The following is a 21,109-nucleotide window of genomic DNA, read 5'->3' on the forward strand; positions in this document are numbered from 1 at the left end:
ATCCCCATTTTAAGAGGAACCACTACACCACTCTGCCCCCCTTTGTAAGGTTCCTGTGCACAGTGACCCATTTCTAAAAGTCTGTCTTATTCTACATTATCAGCCAAGGCGATATTACTCCTAACTAATATTAATGGCCCCCCAAACCTAGCACTGGTCTTCCTTAGAGAACCCAGTTCCAAACAGAGAATATAGTATCTGGTGCCTGATAGAGCTTTGAGTCAGCATATGCCCCTGAGCTAGCAGCATCCTCTGAACATAAGATTTGCAAACTTGTACAGAATTCAGCTATGGTCATCATTTCAACAATGCAGCTAATTTAAGCCAATTTCTGCAGCACTGGAAAAGCCGTTATGAAATAAAAGTGCACAAATTGAGAGAAAAGGCAGTATGAATCACTTGTCATCAGTTGCTGATTAGTTCATCCTAATGCTACAGGAATCAGAAGAAGTGGTACTCATAATAGCCTATAAATGTTTTTAAACTTTTCATTTTGGGAAGCCCTTGAGGATTGGTTTTCCTGCCCCTGGCATCACGTCATGCAGAGACTGAAGGCAGCAGAGCAGATAAACATTTGAAGTTCCAGCTACTGTAAATCATGTTTTCAGAGGACCGTTAGCATGGCTTGAGAAACTTGTTTGCAGGAAGTCCCTGTCCAGAGTCTAGCTTCTTTTGTGGTGGTTAGAGCACCCGTACCAGGACTAATCACAGTTCTCTTGCTTTTTCTATTTGTACCAGATGTGAACGCCTCCTGCCCACGGATATGGCCTGCCATTTTACAATGACCTCTCATCCTATCTTGCTTCCTGCCTCTTTTGTTTTTTAGCAGTCATCCTCTTCCAGTGGTAGCGTGTTTGGGTCTGGAAACACTGGAAGAGGGGGAGGTTTCTTCAGTGGCCTTGGAGGGAAACCCAGCCAGGATGCAGCCAACAAAAACCCATTCAGCTCAGCCAGCGGGGGCTTTGGATCTACAGCTACCCCAAGTAAGTTGAGAAAGAGTTTTCCCAGCCCCTCTAATGACATTGTCTTCCTCATGACATTACCAAAAGTTTCAGTAGCAAATATAGAAAGGAAAGGTCTAGAATGCCCATTTAAAATATTTACCCTAAAGCAGTGCGGTTTGTTTTTATTTTAATTTTTTTATTTTTTAATGAGATGTCCTATATAATCGTGAAAAGACATTAAAGCTGCAGGGCAAGAATCTGTGTATGGAGCTACTCCCAAGGCCCACAGCGTTCTGCTTCTTAGGATTGAAATGGTTTGAAGTGAATGCAGACAGACAGGCGTAAATGAGCGGCAGCAGAACAAGCTGGGGGATGCGTGGACGAGGGGCATCTGGATTTTCATCTGTGTAGTACTTCTCTTTGAATTTGCTTTAAAATTCATCTGCTTTAGGGAATTGTCACCCAAATGCTGAAGCTTTCATTATTTTTCATCTCTTACATTTTTGTTTTATTTTCTCTGATGCTGTAGCTATATTGGCTCTTCTTCTCCAGCTAATTTTTAAAATTCTTTGTTGATCTGTTTATTCATGGCTGAACATGAAAGAAATTTGTTTAACTCTTTAAAAAATATTCTGTTGCTGATGGAAGCTGAGGTGGGGAGTTGGAAACTTCTCATCTTCATCTTAGCTTTTCTCATTTAATGTGCAATAACCAAAAAAACCAAACCCGTTGCTATCGAGTTGATTTCAACTCCTAGCAATCCTATAGGACAGAGTAGAACTGCGTCATAGGGTTTCCAAGGTGATAATCTTTATGGAAGCAGACTGCCACATCTTTCTCCCATGGAGCAGCTGATGGGTTCGAATCTCCAACCTTTCCATTAGCAGCCAAACACTTAACCATTGCACCACCAGAGCTCCTTCTATGCAGTAGATCTTAATCATAAAGAATCAAGACCTAATGCCCTACAAACAAGACAGATGTTTCCTTAATATTAAGGCCCATGTAGTTGAAAGCAAAACTTTCTATCCTAATTCTCCCTTCTGAATTCATAGATCAAACGCGTTAGTTTGATGTCACTGTCTACTCTAGTAATATGTAAGGAACGATTACTTGTCAAGAGACACATACCTCTTAACTCACAAAATTATGTAATCAGAAATTTTTGTTACTCAGCTTTCAGTCTGCTGGGATAGATTTAGAATCCCAGAATGAAGGAATCTTAGAAATCAAGTCTAGTAGTTTTCCCAAAAACTCTTTGCAAATGAACACTTAAGCAGAATCTTGATATGAAAAACAGATAAAAGTAGGTTCACTCTGAAGCAGGAGTCAAGAACTCTGAGGTAACATATGAATAGTGTCCCCATCTTTTTCCAGCAATCACCACAGAACCGTAAGACCCCATCGCATACACTTTGAAAATCATGATCTTTGTATAGCTCTCTCCATTTTTCAATGAGGAAACAAACCCAAAACAGTTAAGCGATTTTTTTTTAAGTCACAAAACCAGAAAGTGGCAGATCTAGAGCTTAACTAGGCCATAGGTAACTTGCCAAACACAGCTTCTAGCACACAGTAGGCACTTGATGATCAACATGCCAGTTAGAAAATTGGCTTTATTCTACAGGTAAGTTATCATCTGTGAGACTGTGTTACTAGCCAATTTTTTTAAAAACAGGTGTGTCATATCCTTGTAAAAATTTCTTTCCTTCTGGCTGATTCATGTCTAATGCCATGGCTCTTAACTGTCAAAGAATTGCCATTTCTCAGTGATGGGCTGGATCTAGTTTGCATTGGCTTACGAGAGCCAGCTGTGAGCATACCACCCGAAATCCAAGTTCAGTGGTGTCACGGTGGTAGCCTGAAATCAGCCACAGTGAGAACATTTATACCATGGAAATTGGCAAATGCTACAAATCAGGGCTTTTCTCCCTCTCTCTGCTGCCCACCCTCCCAGCTTGTTGTTAAACATTTCCTGACACACATTGCTTCCATTTCTTTAATTCTGGTTTAAAATAAACACATATCTATTCTTGATACCAGACACCCACTGGTCTTCACCTCCTAAATGGTGGCTATTAAATTGAACCAGCTGTTTACATTTATGCTTCAGAGAAGTTTAAGTGAATTTGAAGGGGCACAGGAAAGGCTTAATATTATTTTATTTTTTTAAACTAAATGTATGATTTTTTAAATTTTACCTTGTTGAGAATATACACAGAACATACACCAATTCTGCCACTTCTACATGTATAATTCAGTGACATTGATTGCATTGTTCGAGTAGTGCAACCACTCTCACACTCCTTTTCTGAGTTGTTCTTCCCATTAACATAAACTCACTGCTCCCTAAGATTCCTGTCTAATTTTTAGAGTTGCTATTGTCACTTTGATCCTATATGGATAGTTCTTAAAAGACCATAATGCTCAAGGCAAACAGTTATAAGTTAAGGTAAACTCTTGTTTGGTTTTAAGAAGATTTCAGGGAATATTTTTGGTTTAAGGTTTAAAGGTTATCTCAGGGCAGTAGTTTCAAGGGTTCATCCAACCTTCATGGCTTCAGGAAGTCTGGAGTCCATGAGAACTTGAAACTCCATTCTGCATTTTACCCCTTTTGATCAGGATTCTTCTATAGAACCTTTGATCAAAATATTCAGTGGTGGTAGCCGGGCACCATCCAGTTCTTCCGGTCTCACAGCAAAGGAGGCAGTTAGCCACATGTTCCATATCCTCCCCCTCTTCCTGACTCTCCTTCTTCCTCTGTTGCTCCAGGCAAACAGAGACCAATTATTGTGCCTTGAATGGCTGTTTGCAAGCTTTTAAGACCCCAGGCATTGCGCAGCAAACTAGGACGCAGAACAGAACCACTAAACGTTACCAGGCCAATTAACAGATGTCCCATGAAACCATGACTCTAAACCAAGGAACCAGATCCCATGCAGTTTTTGGTTGTACATAAGCAACCTCAGTAGCTACGCTTTTTTTTTTTTTTGGTAAATATATCCATCACACAACTTTAGCCAGTTCAACCTAAATATGTGATTTGATAGTGAAAGGGGCAGTAGCCTCTGTAGCCCCAAGGACCGGGTATAGGATAAGAGGGAGGGAGAAGGGAGCTAGAAGTCATTTGGGGAAAGGCATTGTCCGCATGACAGTACTAATAATGCTTTCTGTAAAATCACCAGTGACAGCCTCTTTCTCCTTGGATGGCTCTGTAACATCTGACACTTTTGAGCACCATTTTTTTCCTGGACTGTGTTAATAGACTGTCGTGGTTCTCTTCCTGCCTCGCAAACAATTCCTGTTCTCTTTTTCTCTTTTCTTTCTGGTATTGTGAGGTGTGTCCCCCATAGTTACCTGGGTTATCACAGTGGTCTCCAAACTCCACCCTCTCCCCACCTCCAGTCTCCTCTACTATAGGCTGAAAATCCATACCAAACTGAGTAGCTTAAGACTTTCCTTTTATTTTGCCACTGTCCTACTCAAAACTCTTTGACAGCTCCCCATTGACAGTAGGATAAAATCCAAACCAATGCCTTAGACTGACGTTCTGACTTTGACTCTCTTCCACAGCACATTGCCTCTGCTTCATCCAGTTGTCTGCTTGCATGTTATTTGTCTCTCTTTCTCTGCCTCACATACCTTACTTCTCCCTGTTTCAGTGCCAGAGTTCACACTGTTCCCTCTGCTCCACCCCTCTGAACCTACCGTTCTTTTAAAGCTGAGTCTAAGTCTATTCCTCTCTGCAGCTTTCTCAAAGGGTTACTCAGGTCCATGGTGATCGCTCCCTCCCTGGAAATCCTGCAGCCTTTGTATTCCATTCCTTCACGTAATATCAAGTAGAAGGGAACTAACCTTTATTGATCGCCCATTGTGTGCTAAACCAAAAACCAAACCCATTGCCGTGGAGTCAATTCCGACTCACAGCGACCCTATAGGACAGAGTAGAACTGTCTCACAGGGTTTCCAAGGAACACCTGGTGGATTCAAACTGCCAGACTCTTGGTTAGCAGCTGTAGCACTTAACCAACCACTACGCCATCAGGGTTAGATGCTCAATATATGCAGTCTAATCACATCTTGAAACATATTTTTAGATGTGGTTGTCCCTGTTTTACATATAAGAAAACAGGCTCAGAGAGGGGATGTGGACTTACTACGGTTACACAGCTATTAATTGGTATAGCCAAGGCTGGATCCAGGTTTGTCTCCAGAGCTCTGGTTCACCACATTGCCACCTGAGATCTTCTCCAGTCTTGTAGTGTAATGTACCTTTTCCCGGGTTTGCCTTATTTGACAACCCTTATGCATGTTCTGCATGACATCTAACATACTTCCTTGCATAGATATCTGAGCACAAATTGAGTGAACCATCAGTTTCCTTTGTGAAATTGATGCCACAGCCTGCTTAATTCTGTAATTCTTGTTTAGTCCTGAAGCTACTCTCTGTAGCCCTGAGAAGTAATTGAAATTATGGTTGTGACCAAGAAAGACAAGCTAGGTACACTGTTGCTTGAAGTTGGCATGTTCTGTAAAGGTTTCTTCTCTCTGTCTTCCCCAGAGTCTCTACCAAAGATAAACTATTAATCCCCAAGGTCATTTAAAACTCAACACCACTGTAAATTTTTATCTATAAGGACTCATTACCTTCTTGCATCTTGTCCTTAGGACTCTGTTGAGTATCTTTCTCTGCACATTCTTTCTGTCTCTGTCTGCTCAAGGGCCCAAAAGATATGACTCAAGTGATGAAGAAGCCATTTGTTGATAATCATTTGGGCCCACAAGGCTCCTTCCACAACTGTTCTTTAAGAAAATGGCTTGGACAATCTCTTGGAGAGGAGCGTCTTGAGAACCCCCTTCTGACCTGGTTTTTGTGATATAGATTAACTTCAAATGTAATTCATATCCAATTTTTATCAAATATAATTTAATTTGGTCGATTTTTGCCAAATGAAAGACTGAAGAGATCCATGTTGTGCCAGAGCAGATACTAGTTTTACATGTACTTGTTACCCCAAAGTATCAGTCGTCAGATGGCTCTGCAAAGCCAGACCTTGTTTTCTTACTGACTGATTTATCCACGATGAACAACAATCTTCTACAATGAAATATTGCTGCAACATCAAAGATACTCTCTTCTTTCACATATGTTCACAAGCTAGAGACTGCTGTGTTGGAGCCATTAGCAGAGAACTTAGAGACTCACTGGTGACCATGGAGATGGAGAGAGGAGGAAGTTGTTTTAGGCTACTTTGTTTCAGAGCAAGCTTAAGTAAACTGTAAAACATTTTAATATGCCAAGCTCCTTTTGAGACTGCAGATGACAACTGTTAGAATTTTAGTGGTTTAACTCTTGTAGTTTTTACCAAATGAAAAAGATTTAGTTTTCTGTTGCTCACCTGTTTAGTTTTTTTATATTGAACATGACTGGGATATAGAACGAAGAACAGTTAAAGGAGAACAGAGAAGTGAAGTAATATTTTCTGAGAGTCTACCATATGCCAGACTAGGTGCTCTGTATATATTATCTCATTTAATCCTCACACCCTTAGTCAGAATTACTATCCTCGTTTTATGTATGAGTAACTGGAACTTCAGGAAGGTTAAGTCCATGCTCAAGGTCATGCAGCTTTTAGGCATTCTAACTCAGGTCGCCTGGCAAAACTCTTGGGGCTTTTCCCACTACAACATGCTATGAAGATCTTAAAAACAAATATTCTTAAAGAGATCATAATATCAAAAGGCTTCTAAATGTTCTCTGACTTCTCAGGAATTTAAGTCTCCCAGCATGCTTCCAGTAAAATTATTTAACCTCTGATTTCATACGGTTGCACTGAGTTTCTCCAAAAGGAGACCCAGCCTGATCTTGCACTTGAGTTTGTTTCTTCTTCAGAATTTTGCATTGCTAGCACTAACAATGTCAGGAAATTATAGTCTTTATGTTCTTGAAATACCAAGTAAGAGGAATGGCCAAAAAGCCTCTTTTTCTGTCTCTAGTAATCAAATATGCTGCTGCCGACAAATCAAATGTAACCTCCAGTTCTCCTCATTCAGGGAAAGATCAGACTGCTACTGCTCAAGAGGGTGTTTTGTAGATATCACCAGGGATAAACAATCATGTGATACTGTATATGAGAGTGATAAAAAGGAATTTTTAGCCAACCCAACTGTTATTGCCTGGTACCTTGAATATACAGGTCCTTAGTCAGGCTCCCTAACTGTCAGCAGTAGTTTTACAGAATAGGGGACCACCTAAGACCCTGATACTATGTTATTGGTGCCCAGCAGTTTGAGATGGTAGGGTCCCTGAGATAAGATAGGTCAATTCCTGGATTGTAGATAAGGAGCACTTTAATACTGGAAGTATTAAAAACATTGCATCTCATATTAGGTAGGATTAGAAGTAGAGCAAGATGAGATACCTTGGAACTGACAGGTTAGTGCGGGAACACCTCTTTAAACAGCTAAGTTTTGAGAGGGAATTACTTTCCCTTCCAGTCACCTTCACTGTCAGCTTCTGATTGGCTGGGGAAGAAACTGGCCTTGTGCACTGTTTGTCCATCTCTGTCAGTGACATACAGAGTCAGCTCTTCATTACCCACCCAGAGCATATCATTTCAGCATCCTATTTATGCATGTGTCTTTGGGCATCCTCCCATTTTGGGTTACTGTCTCTCTGCTTTATTGTGGTTGCAAACTAATTTTAATTTAAAAAATTATCAAAATATAGTGAGAAAGTGTGAATTGCCCCACCCACAAAAAAAAAAAAAGAGGGGTTTGAAAGAAAATTCCTGAAATAGAGTGTACTATTTGTATTATCTGAGTGATTGCTTCCATTCCTCTTCTTTGTAAATGCCTTTGGCTATTTCTATATTGCCTGGCAGGTTTGCATTTCTTGTAACAAACAGAAACCTTTTCATTCATGTCAGTTTTTATTAGTTGTTGTTAGGTGCTGTCAAGTCGGTTCTGACTCAGAACAAAACACTGCCTGGTCCTGCACCATCCTCCCAGTCCTTGCTATGCTTAAGCTCATTGTTGAAGCCATTGCATCAGTCCATCTCATTGAGGGTCTTCCTCTTTTTTGCTGACTGTCTACCTTACCAAGGACAGATTGATCCCTCCTAATAACATATCCAAAGTAGGTAAGACTTAGTCTTGCGATCCTTGCTTCTGAGGAGGATTCTGGTCGTACTTCTTCCAGAACAGATTTGTTTGTTCTTTTGGCAGTCTGTGGAATATAATATTCTTCTCCAGCACCACAGTTCAAAGGTATCAGTTCTTCTTCGGCCACCCTTATTCATCGTCCAGCTTTCACATGCATATGAGGCGATTGAAAACTCCATGGCTTGGGTAAGGTGCACCTTAGTATTCAAGGTGATGTCTTTGCTTTTCAACATTTTAAAGAGGTCTTTTGCAGCAGATTTGCCCAGTGCAGTGCGTCTTTTGATTTCCTGACTGCTGCTTCTACGGGTGTTGATTGTGGATCCAAGTAAAATGAAATCCTTAACAACCTCAGTCTCCTCTTTGTTTATCATGATGTTGCTTATTGGCCCAGTTGTGAGGATTTTTATTTTCTTTATGTTGAGATGTAATCCATACTGAAGTCTGTGGTCTTTGATCTTCATCAGTAAGTGCTTCAAGTCCTCTTCACTTCCAACAAGCAAGGTTGTGTTATCTGCATACCACAAGTGGTTAATAAATCTTCCTCCAACCCTGATGCTGCATTCTTCTTCATATAATCCAGCTTCTCAGATTGTTTGCTCGGCATACAGATTGAATAAGTATAGTGAAAGGATACAGCCCTGACACACCTTTCCTGATTTTAAACCACGCAGTGTTCCCTTATTCTGTTTGAACAACTGCCTCTTGTTCTATGTACAGGTTCTGCATGAGCATAATTAAGTGATCTAGAATTCCCATTCTTCGCAGTGTTATCCATAACTTGTTATGATCCACACAGTCAAATGCGTTTGCATAGTCGATAAAACAGAGGTAAACATCTTTCTGGTATTCTCTCCTTTTGGCCAAGATCCATCTGACATCAGCAGTGATACCCTTCGTTTCAAGTGTTCTGAATCCAGCTTGAATTCCTGACAGTTCCCTGTTGATGTACTGATGCAACCTTTTTTGAATTATCTTCAGCAAAATCTTACTTGCATGTGGCATTAATGATACTGTTCAATAATTTCTGCATTCTGTTGGATCACCTTTCTTGGGAATGGGCACAAATATGGATCTCTTCTGGTCGGTTGGCCTCATAGCCATCTTCCAAATTCCTTGGCATACACAAGTGAGCACTTCCAGCATTGCATCTGTTTGTTGAAACATCTCAATTGGTATTCCATCAATTCCTGGAGCCTTGCTTTTCTTCAGTACCTTCAGCGCAGCTTGAACTACTTCTATCAGTACCATCTGTTCTTGGTCATATGCTACCTCCTGAAATGGTTGAATGTCGCCCAGTGCTTTTTAGTACAATGACTCAGTGTATTCCTTCCATCTTCTTTTGATACTTCAAGTATTGTTCAATATTTTCCCCATAGAATCCTTCATATTTCAACTTGAGGCTTGAATTTTTTCTTCAGTTCTTTCAGCTTGAGAAATGCCAAGCATGTTCTTCGGTTTTCGTTTTCTAACTCCAGGTCTTTGGACATTCATTATAATACTTTACTTTCTCTTCTGGAGCTACCCTTTGAAATCTTCTGTTCAGCTCTTTTACTTTATCTTTTCTTCCATTCATTCACTTTAGGGACTCAATGTTCAAGAGCAAGTTTCAGGATCTCTTCTGACATCCATTTTGGCCTTTTCTTTCTTTTCTGTCTTTTTAATGACCTTTTGCTTTCCTCATGTGTGTTGTCCTTGATGTCACCCCACGACTCGTCTGGTCTTCAGTCGTTAGTGTTCAGTGCGTCAATCTCTAAATTCAGGTGGGATATACTCAAGGTTGTACTTTGGCTCTTGTGGACTTGTTTTAATTTTCTTCAGCTTCAACTTGAACTTGCATATGAGCAATTGATGGTCTGTTCCATAGTCAGCCTCTGACCTTGTTCTAACTGACGATATTAAACTTCTCTATTGTCTCTTTCCACAGTTGTAATCGGCTTGATTCCTTTGTATTCCATCCAGTGAGGTCCACGTGTACAGTTACCGTTCATATTGTTGAAAAGGGTATTTCCAGTGAATAAGTCATTGGTCTTACAAAATTCTGTCTCGCAATCTCCGGCATCGTTTCTGTCACTAAGGCCATGTTTTCCAGCTACCAGTCCTTTTTTGTTTCCAACTTTTGCGTTCTAATCACCAGAAATTATCAATGCATCTTGATTGCATGTTTGAACAATTTCAGACTGCAGAAGTTGGTAAAAAAAAATCTTCTATTTATCTTTGGCATTAGTGATTGGTGCATAAATTTGAATAATAGTTGTATTAACTGGTCTTTGTTGTAGGCATATGGATATTATCCTATCACTGACAGCGTTGTACTTTAGGATAGGTCTTGAAATGTTCTTTTTGATGATTAATGCAACACCATTCCTCTTCAATTTGTCATTCCCAACACTATGGTTGTCTGATTCAGAATGGCCAATACCAGTCCATTTCAGCTCACTAATGCCTAGGATATCAATATTTATGTATTCCATTTCATTTTGAAAGACTTCCAATTTTCCTAGATTCATACTTCATACATTCCACATTCCGATTATTAACGGGTGTTTCCACCACTCATTTGTCAGTTTGTCATACTGTGGTGGCTTGTGTATTGCTGTGATACAGGAAGCTATGATACTGGTATTTCAAATACCAGCACGGTCACCCAGGGTGGACAGGTTTCCCCTGAGCTGTCAGACTTAGACAGACTAGGAAGAAGGACCTGGCAATAAGTTTAAAAAAATTAGCCAGTGAAAACCTTATGAATAGCCGCAGAACATTGTCTGATATATTGCAGGTAGATGAGCCCCTCAGGTTGGAAGGCACTCAGAATATGACTGGGCAAGAGCTGCCTTCTCAAAGTAGAGTTGACCTTATTGATGTGAATGGAGTCGAGCCTTTGCGGCCTTCATTTGCTGATGTGGCATAACTCAAAATGAGAAGAAGCGGCTGCAAGTATCTAGTAGTTACTCTTTTTTCCTTTCATTCTTGGAGCAGATTTCAGTAAGTGGTTGAAGGAGTGACGTACTAGATATGCATCTAAAAGGTCAAGAGCTCAATTGGACCTCTTCAAAAGAGGAAATTAGCCTGGAAGTCTTGCTGGCCTCTTTTGCATCCTTTAAAACTTGTCCAGTTCCCTTTGGTTCAGAAGTAGAAGCAGCATGATGTTTGTTTCCCCACCACCCTCTGAACAGATCAGGCAATGGCAAGGATACCAAACTTAGCTGTAAGTATTTGAAGCTATTATGCTAGGTTTGGATTTGTCCTAGCTGTAGTTTCCCTAGTTTGACAAAAACTGAAGTGGGTCTTTATGTGAAGAAACTGATGAAAGCAAGCCCTGTTACTCTACAGAAACCAGTCTCGTGTAAAGCTCAGATAGTGGTCATCTGTTGCTGGGTAGACTTGATATCATTGTGGGCACACAGATGAGTTTCTAAAAAGATTTTTTTTTTCTTTTTTTAATTGTGCTTTAAGTGAAAGTTTACAGTTCAAGTCAGTTTCTCATATAAAAATTTATACAAACATTGTTTTGTGACCCTAGTTGCTCTCCTTATAATGTGACAGCACACTCCTCCATTCCATCCTGGATTTCCCATGTGCATTCAACCAGCTCCTGTCCCTTTTTGCCTTCTCATTTCATCTCTGGACAGGAGCTCCTTTTTAGTCTCCAGTATCTACTTGAGCTAAGAAGCACTCTGTTCACGAGTATGATTTTATGTTTAATCTTTGTTTGAAGAGTTGGCTTCAGGAATGGTTTCAGTTCTGGGCTAACAGAGAGTCTGGAGGCCATGTCTTTGGGGTCCCTTCTAAGTCTGGTCTTTTTACTAGAATTTGAGCTCTGCACCCTACTCTCCTCCTGCTGCGTCAGGGACTCTCTGTTATGTTCCCTGTCAGGGCGGCCGTTGATGGTAGCCAGGCACCATCTAGTTCTTCTGGTCTTAGGCCGATGGAGTCTCTGGTTTATGTGGCCCTTTCCGTTTCTTCAGCTAGTATAAAAAGGAAATTCTTTAATGCATTTATATAGGGCCTGCTTTTGATGTCTCCTGCTGCCGCTTTATTTTGTGCCTATAGAATCATGTCAGGAAATCTTGACCCTGGATGTCAAAATGATTAAAAACGTGTAATCAAGATGTATAAAAGTCAGAGAGGGTATCTCTTTATCCAGAGTTTAGCTCCCTTGGATCCTAGACTTCTTTGTCATTCCTTTCTCCCCAAACACCCAACTGAGGGTTTATTTTTTCTTTTTCTGAAAAGTAAATAAGGACATTTCTTGGCCTTGGGTCTCCCTCACACAAGTTCTTCATCTCTCCAGATACCTCTAACTTATTCGGAAACAGTGGGGCCAAGACATTTGGTGGATTCACCAGCTCATCATTTGGAGAACAGAAACCGGCTGGCACTTTTAGCTCTGGAGGAGGAAGTGTGGCATCTCAAGGCTTTGGGTTTTCTACTCCAAATAAAGCAGGTACTCCTATATGTATTAGTTATGGTTACCTTGATATTTGTATGTACATAGATATGTGGATGGTGACATCTCTCAAGTGGTTATTTTAAGAGAATAGAATTGTAGTATGGATGAAATTACCGCCCCCCCAATTTGTTTTTGTATTTACCAAGCATTTACTGTGTCCCTAACACTGCTCCAGGCCTTCTGAGACATGTTAAAAAACATGGAAAGCACGTCATGCAACCCATAAGAGAACTTAGAGTCTTCTTAGGGAAGAAAGCATTGTAAATAGTTACCAATTACAGAACAACCAAAACAAGGGAGCATGTAAACAAGAAAGCATCTGAAGTCATACACAGATTTGCTTTAGGCTCCCGTTACCTGTGATGGTTGGTCAAGACAGAGTATGTTTAACTGCTTAGGCCTGTATCATTTTGTCTTCTCTTTCCCAAATCTTCTTTTTTTTTTTTTTTTTTACTTTTAGTTGAAATATATTTATACATTACATATACATGTGTACATATACCATATCCATATATCATAAGTGTTCAATTAATTTTCACAGTTAGAACACACCATGTAACCAAGAAAAAAGAATATAACCATTACAGCTTTTTATCCCAGCATTACTTTTAAAGCATAAATTTATAAACTGCATGGAAAATTATGTGCAGATTTTGTTTTAAAGGTAGAGAGTGAGGGAAAATATTTGCTAAGAAAGCAACTCTTCAAAACAAACTCTCTAAGTATCGGTAGGCAAGATACTTCTCTCTCTTGTATATGGGATACTTTGAAATTATGCTAACTCCAGGGGAAGGATCGTACCGCAGGCATAGGTGGCTCTGACTTGGGAGCGGGACCACCCCACATTAGTGCCTGGAATAATCACATTTTAGAGCCCAAGTTTCTGTGGTTTCTGGATGCACTGTGCACCTTAATTCAGACCTGTCGCTTGGGCAGTTCAATCTTTGAGGGTCAGTTTTTGATACTCTTGTCCTAGAATTTAAAACAGACTAGAAATGTTTATTTTGGTCATCCCCCTCTCCCAGTGAATGATTTAAAAATGAAAGGGCTACAAAGCTTTGGCCCTAGCTAACAAGGCAAATTTGAACACTTGACTGAATTTTTAGTTCATTAATCATCAGGACTTTTTATTTATTTGTTTTTAAGTAACCTGGTAATGTTTTCTCTGACTTGTATTTTTCGTATATATGGTACCTTATCCTGTGATCTAGTCCCAATTGATTTGAGAATCTGACCTTTTTACTTTTGGGGGTCTTAGAGAAAAATGTATCCTCGTACCTTTTAGAGTATGTTTCTTATTAGATCTATGAAACCACCTAGATTGAGGATTCCAGTGGGGAAAGCACTTTTGAAATACATGAGGTGAATGAACTAGTAATCCCAAATGTGCGTGTGAATGTGGAGGAAAGACCACTCCCACTTGTGTTTCAAGACCACTCCCTTTTGTGTCTGTTGCATTTGTTTGTATTGGTGTATTGGTGTCCCAAGGAGCTCCTACAGAAGGAAATGCCTCAAAGTACTGAGTGTAAGGAAAGGCTGCTTTGAATAAGGAGTTAACCTTGCCAAGGCCATACAAACATCTGAGGCATCAGGATTATTACCTCTTGCTGTAAGAGTGATTTTAGGGTGATGGTTTGGATGAGCCTTTGAAGAATTCCAAAAGTGTCCATCCTCCCTTCAGTAAAACTGCTTTTGAAACTAATACTGATGGAGATTTCCGAGAGGTGTGGGGGATAGACTAAAAAAGTACCATGCTGTCTTCCTGGTCCAATGCGTTTACATTACTGCCCAATTACAGGAGCTATTAGAATGACATAAATTCAGTGGAAGTGGAGGGGGGCAGTGTGATGCATAATGGTTTGATGATAGATGGGCTTCTGAGTTACTAGTCCCAGCTCTCTCACTAACCAGCTGGTTAAATTTGGGCAAGTGACGTTCTCCCAGCCTCAGTTTACTCATCTGTGAAATAGGGATTAAAGTGAACTGTTGAAAGGCACCTGGCACCATGCCTGGCACGTAACAGACCCTTGGTAAATTAGCAACTTTGTTATTATCGATTATTGTTAATTTTCTGTTTTTTCTGGAGATGAAAATACGGCATCTAATAAAATCTAATCCCTCTTAGCATCAGGAGTAAGTTGCCTAACTCCAAAAACAAGACTCAAGTTTGTTGACCCAGGCTTGTTGTTGTTTTGGGGCATTTTCTCTGTGTGTGTTTTCTCTCTCTCCTTTCCTCCACTGTCGAGTTAATTTCTGTATCATTGTGAGTTCTCGTTTTTCACTCATCTTCCACCAAGAAATCTAAACAGTATTGAGTGCAAGGCACTAGATAGAGTGTTGTGTGTCCAGGAAGAACATGTAACTCGATCTACAATCAGTCTTAAATAATTCAACTGCAAGGGTTTTTTTTAGCACTTTTTTTTTTTTTTTTTTTTCCGGTCTGTTATATTTGTAATCCAACAGTTTCCATTATCATGGCTTGGAATTTCACTCAAGGTTTTAAAATGCAGAATGTTAACCCAAGTATGAGCCTTAGCACAAAGTATCTTATTAGTAATGCAACCACTATTAATGGTAAGTAAATAATTGGATCACAAAATAAGAGTTAACTAAAGCATTCAGCGGTAGCTTTTCATATGCGGTATTTGATCTTTCCTGATTCAAGTAGCAGAAGCTTGTGGTGTGATTATGCTTATTATGCCTGATTCATCGCACTAGTAATTAGATTTACTTTCTGAAAGGGGCTAATCATCTACTTGGTTGTTACTAGGCCACTATTGCTCCCTTCAGCATGTAGCTCACCGAGCACTACTCATTTTGGGAATACCGTACTTCCTGTAGGGGGTGGGCCCCTTTAGAGCACACTGAGTGCCTATTCTGATACCTTAGAATGATTTAAGCAGAGGTATATCTTGGAGAAGCGGAAGGAAAGAATCGCTAAGGGAGGGACGTTATCTTCTCACCTGCTAGGCATCTCACCCAATCAGAGGAGGCTGCTGCCCTGCATGGTCTGCGTCTGTTCTGTGTGATCACCAGCCATGTGTGCTGCCCTCAGGCCAGCCTGGTATCCCAGTGAGCATCAATGCTGGGAGCTTGCAAAAGATGGCTCGGACTCTGGCTGCTGTCCTCACAGTTGATTTATTACTTTAGAGTGATACAGCAGCTTTCTTCCAGAAAAGAAATTCGGTATGCTTTTTGTTTAGGAGTAGTTCCTGACTGCGGAAAGAAAGCATTTTTTAAAAAATTCTTCTTCTCTACAAAGAGAGAGAGTCCCTGGTGAGAGATGTGAGAGCCATTAGGCTTTAAATAAATAAAAAGTGCCTGGCTGGGCGCCGGTGTTTCTGCGGTAACCCGAGTCATGGATTCTTCCTGAGAGGGGTTTGCAGCCTCTCATTATATAATTTGGCTTTCTGTGAAACTAGATCCCTTGCCTGTGTATGCTGATAAATAATAAAATCTTTTGACAGCTGGGCAGGGATTGGAGTTCTTGAGACTGATTTTTTTCAATGAGGAACCTCAAAACCACTCAGAGGAGCTGAGAAGGGATCTGAAATATACCGGAATGTTTTTGGTGGTGATCTGATTTCCTAAGACTGTTCAAGCTGGTGACATCCAGCTTGCCTCCAGAAGGGATTGGGGATCTCTCGGACAAACACAGGTCATGCCAGACAGACACTAAGAGTTCCAAGGAAGTCTCCTGAGTGGACTCCAGACCCCTCTGTTAGAATCGGAGGGGGCGGGGGATGTGGTTTGGCTTTCTGGTTTTTAGGATTTATTTTTATTTTGCTGATAGAAGGGTGCTTCCCTTTGTTATAGTTCTCTGTATTTGAATTTCTAACATATTTTCCCTTTTTCTTTTGATTTGGTTTCTCATCATTCAATGTCTTCTCTTCGTGTCTTCTTTCTCCCCTTTTCTGTTTGTTTGCCTCTGTTTTGCTCAGGTGGCTTCGGTGCTGCTCCAGTGTTTGGCAGCCCTCCTACTTTTGGGGGATCCCCTGGGTTTGGAGGGGTGCCAGCATTCGGTTCAGCCCCAGCCTTTACAAGCCCTCTGGGCTCGACGGGAGGCAAAGTGTTCGGAGAGGGCACTGCGGCTGCCAGCGCAGGAGGATTCGGGTAAGCCCCATGTGGTGGGGATGACATGGGGACACCAATGGGCTCATGCCAGCCAAAAGAGCTGGGGCCCAGTGCTCTTGTTTTGAAAAGAAAGTTCTTACATTTTTCCAGCTCTTGACTGTGAGCTGAACACCTGGTCCTCCAAATCAGCAAACAAGTTGCTCCAGGATTCCTGATCCTGTCTAGGTTGAGGCTCATTTTGTCAAGCCAGGCTCTGTTGAATGTGTGGATGGGCATCAGCGGTGTTGCTGTCCCCTGACATGTAGAGCACTGGTTGTCAGAACCCCCTTCTCCTTGGTGGAGCTGATTAAAAGAAGATACATAGTCTTGCCTTGGCTACTTCATAGCCAAGATTGCCCCTTATGTGGTAACTTCCCTTATGAAGTTCTGAATGAATAGTTTTCACAGATTCTTTCCTCTTGGAATTGTTCTGCATTAAACCCATTGTCCTTGAGCAAACAATTCCTTGTGTCCCTGCTCCATTCCAACCCCTGAAGCGGGCATTCAGTTTCACAGTCCCGTGAGCCAGCTTCCAGACGAGGCAGTACCTGGCATCCCAACACATTAAAGAGTTTTGATGATTGCTCAGCTTTCAAAGCTGTTCTTTCTGTTTTGTGCACATCCTGACTTGAAAATGCCATAGTAGGGTTTGCTTTTAAGGGCCCCAGAAATTCAATCTCTTGCCAAAACCTCAAGGAGAAAATCGCCTTTTGCCACACCACGAAGTCCCAGTAAAATGGAATTGGTGATGACTATAAATAGCTTCTAATTCAGGGGAGGTATTAATGCCTGGAAGGGACTCTAATATGCCTCTCGCCCTTGTAACTGGGTTCAAGAAGGGTAAAACTAAAGAGTTGAGAGGGCAGGGGTGGTTTTGTTTGGGGGATTGTAAGGGTACTTGGGAAAAGCTTGGCAAGATGATAGCATCTTTATCTTGAAAATAAACTGAAGTATGTTCTGTAAATACCCACGGTCAGGTCTGCCACTGTCCTCACCCAGCTGAGTTGGCCATGAGCAAACCCTGACATGGACTTAGAGATAAGAGAGGGTAAAAGTGACCTGAACCCAAAAGTTTACATTAAAAACAAAAGTTACCATAGCTTAGAAACTTTCTTACCTCTTCTCTTGTATGTTCAAGAGAAATGACAAGCTATAAATTAACAGGCTACACATTTAAAGTTAAGGTGGATTGACCATAAATTTCCAGTGTACTTAATGAACCCATTTCTTTTCATGACTGGTTTAAACTGAGTTCTTTTGTCACAGCAAGGTATGACAGACTGAGCGGTTGTAGTCCCCCCTCCCCTTACCTTCTACTGACTCTTTTGTTCTCTTTTGCAAAAGAGGGGAAGGCATAGTTAATCCAGTAGCAGTTTGTGACAGAGAAGTTTGTCCCAATCTGTTTTTTTATTTAATTTTTAGTTTTCTAAAATTGAGATATAATTCACATACCATAAGATTCATCTTTTTAAAATGTACAATCCACTGGTATTTAGCATATTCACAGAGTTGTGCAGCCGTCACCACTATCTAATTCCAGAGCACTCTCAGCACCCCTGAAAGAAACCCTGTGTCTATTAGCAGCCAGTCCTCATTCTCCCTACCCCAGCCCTGGCCACAGCTAACACCACTGCCTCCTATTCACACCCTTTACCATCAGTTGCTGACCAGGAGGCTGTCAGTTCACATCTACCCAGCCACTCCGCAGAAGCAAGACCTGGCGATCTGCTTCCGTAAAGATTACAAAAAACCAAACCCATTGCCATCGAGTCAATTCTGACTCATAGCAACCCTACAGGACAGAGTAGAACTGCCCCGTCAGGTTTCTAAGACTGTAAATCTTCACAGAAGCAGGCTGCCACATCCTTCTACTGCTAAGCAGTTAGTGGGTTCAAACCGCCTACCTTTCAGTTAGCAACCAAGCACTTAACTACTGCGCCACCAGGGCTCCCTTCTGTAGAAATTACAGCCAAGAAAATCATATGGGGCAGTTCTTCTCTGTCACCTGGGGTCACTATGAGTCAGGATCAACTCAATGACACCTTACAACAGCACCCTCCATGGTGCAGGTGCAGAATGCTTGAAAGTTTCAAGGCAAGTGAGCAAGTTTATGTATTGCTTCTCGCATTTCATGTAAAGACTAATGAATCTATTAAGTCTCCCTTCAGGAAATGCCAATAATTAAAGTTAAGGAAAGCTTTTAAAGGAGACTTAGGAAGGGGCTTAAACTAGGATTCTTGGGAGTCTTGATGGACCCTGATCTCTACAGTGACTGCCTGGCACATACTATTGTACAGGTGGGAAAGGTTTTTGGTTGACTGGGAATCTTGAGGTTTTATTTATTTATTTGAAACCAGTTATTTGCTTTATTAGTAGAAAAGAAGTGTCATCTTCTACTTTGGGGTGGCCTTCCCATATGAATTCGGCCTGACTAGCTGGTTAGTTCCATTTCGTAAAACAAGATTGTAAGTACCTGTTCTGGTATTAAGTATCCAGAAGAGTTAGTTGCCGTAAGACTGTCCCTGACTCTGGCAGGCCATCTGAAAAGTCTGTGCTGTTGTTAAAGAGAGAGAGACCCAAGGCAGGAGTAGGAATACAGCAGGGCCAGCTAGGGCCATGGCTGGGGAAAAATGCAGTAAGTACAGGCACACAGTGGTCTTTGGATGTAAAAGACGCTTTACCTCATTCCAAGAAGAGCTGAAGATAAATAAATAAGGAGGGCGGAGGGGAGTTGTAGATAAATGAGAAATGCTAAAATAAAATGATGGAATAAAATTTAAGAATTGTGGGAGGTAGAAAGAGCAAGAAGTGTGGTGCTGCTTAATTTCCAAATGACCTGGAATTTCCAGACAGTAGATGAAAACTAAAACATGGGACAGGTTGGATTTCATATTGTATTACTGTTATTTTTCTTCCCAAAACTGAGAGGAAGTTTTCCTCTGTGTTATAGTTGGTTCTTTCTGAGAGTCTACCTGAGTCAGGTCATTGGACTGAGGCGTTCTGGTGGCCAGGTAACAATGTAGCCACCCTGACCACAGCCTTATTTCTTATTGGAATCCAGGTTTGGGAGCAGCAGCAACACCACATCGTTTGGCACCCTCGCAAGTCAAAATGCTCCTACTTTTGGATCACTGTCTCAACAGACTTCCGGTTTTGGGACACAGAGCAGTGGATTCTCTGGTTTTGGATCCAGTGGAGGAGGTAGGCAGCTATTCTTCCCTCTCAAGCACTGCCTGCCTTTTCCATCTTATGTTGAACCCTCAGAGGAAGGCCTTATCCCCGAAAGAAAGGAGTATTTTTTTACCTGGCTATTCAGTTTAGCATTTTTAAAGCTGAGAGTTCTTTTTAGGTCTTAATTAGACTTGTAACGTTGTACCATTTGCTAACAAAGAAATGGCTGGCTTAAGTTTCTCTCAAGAATTGAGAACCAAAATAATACAGCCTTACTAAACCTTGGTTTAAAAATCCAAGCCAGCAAATTCAAAAAATGGGATATAGAAACTACACAGAATACCTTGCATTTGTTAACCCTGGTTCTTCAGATAGCAGACTATATGTGTTCTGTTTTTATCACTTAACAAACTTCTGAGATACATAGTTAGGCATCATTATTTTACAAATGAAGAAACAAAAGCTCCAAGGGGTTAAGTGGTGTGCTCAGATAGTCAGGCAGTTATACAGCAGACCCAGGCCTGGAGCCCAGGTGTCTCAATTCTTCTCAAAAAGAGGAAGCTAGTGGATGAAAAAATAGGAAAAACAACAAGCTTTCCTACTGAAATGGATCTCTGTGGCATAGCACATCTAAGTGAGACAGACTGTGCCAGAGACCCTCTGCTACAACTGGGGAGGGGGTAGGGGAGGACCCCTGAAATAGTGAAACAACAACGCTTAGACATCGAAGGATATCCCTGCCTTCCCTAATGGATCTGATCACCTCTGAAGAGAATAGAGCAGTTTCTGTGGGTCCCTTCCTGCCCAACCAGCAGGTGGGAGGCTTTTACCATAGGAAATAAGGGAGGGAAGAACATGGCCTAGAGTCCACATTTGTCTTTCAAGTGTATGAGTGTTTTAACATTGCCCTTTTCCTCTATTTTTCAGGATTCAGCTTTGGAACATCTAACTCGTAAGTGTCTATCCCCAGCTTTGAGTCTGACTTTTATTAAAAGCATTAAATAAGAATAGAAGAGTGTGTGGGATATGAAAAGATAACTATTGAAATACTCAATCTTGCCGAATGTATTTCGTATCCATTTTTCTACTGTTTCAAAAGCTTGTCCTGGAAGCATGAGGTTTCAGTGGCAGTGTTTGGGTTTTGCCCTCTGTGATTGTGGACTTGCTAATCTCCAAAAAATAAGGCAGGAGATGCCAGTCCTGGCCCTCTCAAGGACAGTAGATAAAAGAGAGAGAAAAATGTGCCTTCCGAAGAACAAAGAACTGG

At 41.1% G+C, this 21,109-nt stretch overlaps 1 protein-coding gene across 2 annotated transcripts in view; it reads left to right on the forward strand.

Moving 5' to 3' along the window:
• Positions 1-21,109, forward strand: part of NUP214 (nucleoporin 214) — a 115,350-nt gene that overhangs the window by 89,887 nt on the left and 4,354 nt on the right. The window contains exons 31-35 of one of the 2 annotated variants that reach the window (XM_049895297.1): positions 830-983; positions 12,400-12,552; positions 16,500-16,671; positions 19,733-19,872; positions 20,770-20,794. In XM_049895297.1, the coding sequence (XP_049751254.1) occupies positions 830-983; positions 12,400-12,552; positions 16,500-16,671; positions 19,733-19,872; positions 20,770-20,794 (644 nt within the window). Of the gene's footprint in view, positions 1-826; positions 984-12,399; positions 12,553-16,499; positions 16,672-19,732; positions 19,873-20,769; positions 20,795-21,109 lie in introns of both variants that reach the window. The other variant, XM_049895296.1, reaches the window with a different exon arrangement.

Source organism: Elephas maximus, chromosome 9 (genome assembly GCF_024166365.1).
Source record: "Elephas maximus indicus isolate mEleMax1 chromosome 9, mEleMax1 primary haplotype, whole genome shotgun sequence".
In the NCBI taxonomy this organism is placed as follows: domain Eukaryota; kingdom Metazoa; phylum Chordata; class Mammalia; order Proboscidea; family Elephantidae; genus Elephas; species Elephas maximus.